Source organism: Otolemur garnettii, unplaced genomic scaffold (assembly GCF_000181295.1).
Source record: "Otolemur garnettii isolate 467f Iridium unplaced genomic scaffold, OtoGar3 scaffold00012, whole genome shotgun sequence".
Classification (NCBI taxonomy): Eukaryota; Metazoa; Chordata; class Mammalia; order Primates; family Galagidae; genus Otolemur; species Otolemur garnettii.
The window spans coordinates 20,286,177-20,293,165 of NW_003852407.1; the positions used below are offsets into that span (position 1 = coordinate 20,286,177).

Here is a 6,989-nt window from a genome sequence, read left to right on the forward strand (position 1 = left end):
CTTTCCCCAGGCCATTTCAACCACTTTTATGGCTTGAAATATTGCATAGGTGCCAACATAGCCTAAACTAATATTGCTAGTTCAGATGTCTCCATCACACAATAGGCTTTTATACCTCCCTGCCTACTAGGATATGTGACATATTTATTATCTTCCCAAACAATGCTGTTTTTCTTTGAGTAGCCTACGTTGCCATAGCACTGTCACCCCTCTGTTCCTCAGGTGGGAAGTCTGGAAGTTGTTTGGTTTTCCCTCCTCACTGCTGCCCTTAATTCATCATTAAGTCCCATTAAATCTACATTCAAAGGTAGATGTTCATTCATGTTTACTTGTATCTATTACTTCAGCTGTTACTTTTTGCTGTTACAGATAATGTTGCAATGAATAAACTTAGATACCTGTCATTGCACATATGGGCAGGTATGTACTCTGGTTTTTCCTCCAGTTGAATATATGGGCAGGTGTATTAATTGACTAGATTACCTATAATGGCATTGACCAATAAAAGTGTAAATGAGCCAGGCTAGATGGCTCATGCCTGTAATCCTAACACAGGGAAGCTGAGGCTGGTGAATTGTCTGAGCTCAGGAGTTTGAGACCAGCCTGAGCAGGAACCACACCCTGTATGTAAAAATAGGCAGGCATTGTGGAAGGCACCTGTAGTTCTAGCTACTTGGGAGACTGAGGTGTGCTTGAAGCCAAGAGTTTGAGGTTGCTGAGAGCTATGACGCCATGGCACTCTAAGGAGAGTGACAAAGTGAGACTCTATCTCAAAAAGAAAAAAGTGTAATTGACTATATAATTTGGTATATATTGCTCATCTCTCCATAAAGGTTATATATGAGTAGAGTGCTATCTTTTAACATGGCATATCACATCATTGATTATGTATATGTACTAGTGTAAGATATAAGAATGACTTTGAGACCAATTGAGGTAGTAATTTTCCAAAAGATAAAGTTGAATTCATGCTTCATGCAGAACACCACAGAAAACTCCAAACAGATGAAAGATTTTGATGGAAAATATGATACCAGCTGGCACAGTTGCTCACACATGTAATCCCAGCATTTGGGGAGGCCAAGATAGGAGGATCCCTTGAAGCCAGGAATTGGGTACCAGCCTGAGCAACACAGTGAGACCCAGTCTGTACCAAACATTTCAAAATGAACCAGGCCTGGTAGCACACAACCGTAGTCCTAGTTACCCTGCAGGCTAAGGCAGAAGGATTGTCTGAGCCCAGGAGTTTGAGGTTACAGTGAACTCTGATTATGCCACTGCACTATAGCCTGGGGGACAGAATGAGCAAGACCCTGTCTCTATTTTATAAAAAAGATACTATACAGATAATAGAAGAAAACATGATGAATAGCCACACAAATCTGGAGTCAAGAAAACCTATTTTTTACTCAGATTTAAAAGCCAACTTATTAAAATTGAGAAAATCCGTTATATAAAACATATACACACATAATTCTCCACAGGAAATAGATGAACTAAACCAAGCAAAACACCATAAGCCACGTCAAAAAGTAATTGGTAAACTGGAAAAAAATACTGTCATGTTTTAAAATGCTAAATAATACATGTATAAAGAACTCTTGTAAGTCAAGGACAAGAAGTCCACCATGAACATGGTCATGACAAATTCCTTTTAAGTAATAAAATGGCCCTCAAAATAAAAACACGCCAACCTCATTCATAATAAGGAAAAATGAATGAACAACTGCAATGAAATGTCATTTCGCACATGGCAAACATCCAAAACTTTGACAACTTGCTGTGTGGAAAAGATTGAGGCTAAATTGGTGGTGGGGATAACAGAAAGTCTCAACCTCTGTGAACCATATGCCGTCATATCACACGCAAATGGAATTGTTTTACCTAGTCTTCTCCAATTCATACGTAACTATAATATCTGTCTATTCATATCCTGATATTACATTACTTTAATTATTGCAACTTTATAGGGTCTTTTAATATCGGCTAGAGCTAATGTCCTTTCATTGCCCTTCTTTTTCATGATTTTCTTGTCCTTAATTTTTTGTTTTTCCTGATGACCTTTTGAATCAGCTTGGTTAGCTCCAACATGTTGGAATTTTCTTGGTATCACAAAATGTGTAATTTAGTAAGGATTCGTGTATGTGTGTCTATGTCTATAGAGAGCATGCCAGAGAGGTGATTTTGTCTTAATTTTTATGCAAGTCTTTACTTTTCATGTCCCGCAGAATTGTGTTTAGGTTTTCCTCAAATGGGCTTTGCGTTGTTTTTTTGTTAAATTTTACTCCATGTTTTTTTTTGTTAAATTTTAGTCCTCTTCTTGCTTTTGAAAATAATTTCTTCTCTTCTCTTGTGTCATCTAACTGGTTTTGTTTGGGGGTATGAAAACACATGATTTCTATATTTTTGTGATTATTTCTGCACCCCCCTACTGGTCTCTTATTGTTTTATAGTAATTTATTGGTTGGTCGCTAGGATTTTCCAGGTAAACAGGCATACTGAGATGAAAATGCATAGAGATTTTTTAATCACTTTCTTTTTAACTCATATGCCATCTAATGCATTCCTCTTGCTAACATGCCTTCTTCGGTGTGATAGAAACTGACCTTGGAAAGCCTATCTGGTCTTTAAGTTTAGTGGGATTGCTTCTTGAGCCTTCCCCTTTGTGTCATGATTATAATATATAAAATTATATTGTAAAAATGCTTACTAATTCTTAATTTTTGAGGCTTTAAAAAAAAATAAGAATAGTTATTGAATTTGGTCAAGTGCCTTTCAGTAGGTGGTGATTGCATGCCAAGCCTTTTTTAAATTGGTTCATGGCTTGATGCTTCTACACCAAGCCAACAAAGTGCATGAGGATCACATATCCATTCAAGGGTCAGTTAACTTCTGGCTCAAGCTTATAAGGTGGGCTTAGCATTCGGAGTCCCAGATGAATGTGGAGGGAGCCTCTCTAGATCTTGGGTGGGCACCGTGATTTGATTTTTCTCTTCTCCTCTGTGTTCTGTCCTTCTCTCTCTCCTTCCCAGTCTGTATTCCAGCTTTATCTTTAGCTCTTATTTAGCCTTCTCTTCCTGTTTTGTTAGCTACTTTGTGCTTTTAGGATATGTAAGAAAAACATTATCCATCGTTTTTAGTGAGTTTTGACATAGGGTTCTCTGAATTAACTAGCTGCCATTTTTGGAAACGGAAGTTGTTTCCAGCTGATCCATTCTCCCCATTGATTAGTATGGTGTACTCAATTATAAAGCTGCTTATGCTATTTGCTTAAAATACATCTTTGGTTTCTTAACATCTTTGTTAAGGCTGTTCAGAATCTGTTCCATACCTACTTGGCTGAAGCCATTTTAAAATTCTCTTCTGTCCCCCTTGTGCTATTCACATCTACCATCCCAGCTTTCTCTTTTAGCCCCGTATCATCTCTGGGTCTTCCTTGGTTTGGAACATTCAAGCTCTGCCTCCTCTGAACATGGCTAATAGGTAGCCACCCTGCAGGCGACTGCACTGGGCTCCTAGACCAGGCTAGTTCGCCCTGCTCTCCTGTAGCAGCCTGTTCTTCTCAGTCATTGCATTTATCCACCTTCTTTGTCATTGCAAACGTGTCTTAACCCTTGGATTGAATATTTATTTTTCGGTGGAATAGTAATTCAATACTATTGAATAATTACCTATCAGTAATTCAAAAATATTTCTTGAATGCTCAAATGAATGGATGTCCAGGATACCAGTAGCCAAAGGATTGTCTTAATCTGGCCATTTCTCACCTTCTCCACCCTTATTACCTTAGTCCAAGTCACTGTCCATCCCTCCCTTGGATCCCTGTTACAGCCTTGGACTTGAACTCCTGGCCTGGCTTCCTCTCCTGCTTCTCTATAGCCTGTTCTCCACATTTCAGATTCTTAAGCATGCTTCTGCTTCTCTTTGTACTCAGAACAAAGTCTACACTTCTTACCACGGCCTTCAGGCCCTACGTGATGTTCCCTTGGTTGTCCTTTTCTGTCACTCTTCCTTCTCTATGCTTTCCTACCATGACCTTGCTTTTGGCCCAGCACACCAGGTGAGGTTCCCCTCCAGGGCCTTTGTTCTGATTCTTGCCCTACCTGGGAGACTCCTCCCCAGTTACAAAACTGGTTTGCTTCCTCATTTCACTTACACTTTGGTCTTCTTTTTGTCATCTTCTCTCCCTGCTTCTTCGCATAACATTTATCTCTTTCTGCCTAGACATTCTGTGATACTTGTGGATTTGTTTATTTATTCTTTTATCTCTTGTTATAATGTATTCTTCATGAGGGCAAGGACTTGGCTTTGTTTTCTGGTGTGGCCTTTGAATCTTCTTAGCATCTAGTAAGTAGTCAAGATACGTTGGTTGAATGAATATGTGTATATATTCTTTCAATCGCCTTGAGTTGGAACCCTCATAATCATATACATAACCATACGTAATCTTACACAGCCAGTGAAAATTCTTCTCATCCTTTAATTTTCAACTGAGATACAATGAAGTTGTATCTATCCCTAATTTCCAAGTGAAACACAATTTCTGTCTTGCCTGATCCTTCACATATCGTTTAAATTGGATAATTAAAGTTCTTTATGTTAAAAAGGAAATTTTTCATCCAAATCTTGATGATTTTAATTTGTGCCTGAAAACTTTGTAAATAATTATGTAAATTACTAGATAGCTATCTTACTTTTGGTCAGAGGTGTTTGCAAAACTGGAGAAAAGAATGGGAATCTTTCAGAATTATCTATTGTGAAGTTTCAGAGAAAACAAAATTCAATTTCTGTGTGTTTTAAATATGTATTGTATTAGAATTGGTTCATCATAAGTCACAAAATTATTTGAAAAATTTTAAGTGAACTATTTCCTCAATTGACTTTAGCTTTCATTTATGCTTAGATGCATCTTCAAAATAAGTTCATATTTTAATATTATGTATCTGCTTGTTTGTGTGGAGTAATACGTAAGTCACATATTGTATGTACATAATACATCTCCACATCACTCCAGCACTGAGTTTTTGTTTAGGATATTATTGCTGTTGGTGCAATGGCTTGCAGACAGTCAAAGATGTGTTGAAACATTTTGTTGCCTCAATAAATTTGTTTTGTCTCTCTTTCCTGTTTATGTACCTGGGTGACTTTCCTGAGTTTTCAGGATCCTCTCACACTGATTGTTGTTGGATCCTCCCTGCTGCCACTACCTTAGTTGTGAAGTTATTGTGAAATCCATTTTACAGTAAGGGAAACAAAGCTAAAGAGGATACATAATTCTCTGAGTTTTATGCTTTTTGAAGGAGGGAGCTATGACTTGTAGTTAGTTCATTGTTTAATTTTTTTCTTCAAGACAGAGTCTCACTCCATTGCCCTCGGTAGAGTGCTGTGGTGTCACAGCTCACAGCAACCTCCAACTCTTGGGCTTAAGTGATTCTCTTGCCTCAGCCTCCCAAGCAGCTGGGACCACAGGTGCCTACCATAATGCCTGGCCATTTGTTTTTGTTGTTGTTGCAGTTGTCATTGCTGTCTTAGCTGGCCTGGGCTGGGTTCAAACCCGCCAGCCTGGGTGTATGTGGCTGTTGCCCTCCCCCTGACCTATGGGTGTCACCCTAATCTTTTTCCTCTTGATATAAGTTTTTTTTCTGGTATTTTTTATTTCTGTGTAATTTGATTTTATTTTTATAATTACATAACCTAGTTTATAATTATATCATAAATATGAATTCATTTATTTGATTAGTATTTTAGTTAACAAAATACATCTAATTAATATATTTAATTAATATAATTGGTAGTTACTTACAAACATTAAATGATATTTATATAAACCATATACACATTAAATGAATCTTTTTTAATGCATAATATTGATTTGGGGTTTTCTCAACTTTTTTAGATCTTAACATTTGCCTGCCATGCCTGTAAAAACGTGACCCTCCATGTTCCCTCCAAATTAGATGCTGAGAAATTTGTTGGGAGAGGTAAGAAACTGCCAAAATATGTAATAAATCCTATTTGGTATGATGTTTTAAAAGTTAGTAATTTTTAGAATTATAACTCCACTGGGACTAATAAGTTAAAACAAATATGGTATGTTATCATTTGTAATTCACGTGGTGTCATTCAAATGAAAGGGATATTGTCTTTTTTTTGAAAAACATAACTGTGTGATGTGGATAAAAAGGTTTAGTTTGAGTAGTAAAGTAATATTAATATTTACATTAGATAAAGGATATGGACTATGTTTAGCATGCCTTAAAATATTGAGAAATAGTATTGAGGCTGTTTCTTGAGCTTTAAAGGTATAATTTTGGATTTTCATCTTAACATTTTAGTGTCTTATTGAATTTACTTTTACATACTATTTTTTGTCAGTCAACTTTTTTATACATACTCAACTCTATAGAAAAGATTGCATAGGTTCGGCACCCGTAGCTCAAGCAGCTAAGGCGCCAGCCACATTCACCAGAGCTGGCGGGTTTGAATCCAGCCCAGGCCCACCAAACAACGATAACTACAACCAAAAAATCGCTGGGCATTATGGAGGACACCTGTAGTCCCAGCTACCTGGGAGGCTGAGGCAAGAGAATTGCTTGAGCCCAGGAGCTGGAGGTTACTATGAGCTGTGATGCCACCAGGGCGACAGCTTAAGGTTCTGTCTCCAAAAAAAAAGAAAGAAAGAAAAGATCACATAAAAGATAATGACTATTTAACAATTGATGTAAAGAGTTCAGTAATATTTTCATTTAACAACTTCCCATTTTAATCTGTAGTAAATTTATTCAAGTGTTCTTATATGTTATTCTATAACTAATTTCAGTTAGTAAAGAATTTTTTTTTTTTTTTTGGTGTTGGTTTATGTATTCAGACACTAGAGTTCACATGTCTCTAGTGTTAGGATATTATTGCTGTTGGTGCGATGGCTTGCAGACAGTCAAAGATGTGTTGAAACATTTTGTTGCCTCAATAAATTTGTTTTGTCTCTCTTT

At 37.0% G+C, this 6,989-nt stretch overlaps 1 protein-coding gene across 1 annotated transcript in view; it reads left to right on the forward strand.

The window, feature by feature from the left end:
* LOC100956979 (desmocollin-2) overlaps positions 1 to 6,989 on the forward strand; it is a 30,942-nt gene that overhangs the window by 2,615 nt on the left and 21,338 nt on the right. The window contains exon 2 of the mRNA XM_023510171.1: positions 5,897 to 5,981. Coding sequence (XP_023365939.1) covers positions 5,897 to 5,981 — 85 coding nt within the window. The remainder of the gene's footprint in view (positions 1 to 5,896; positions 5,982 to 6,989) is intronic.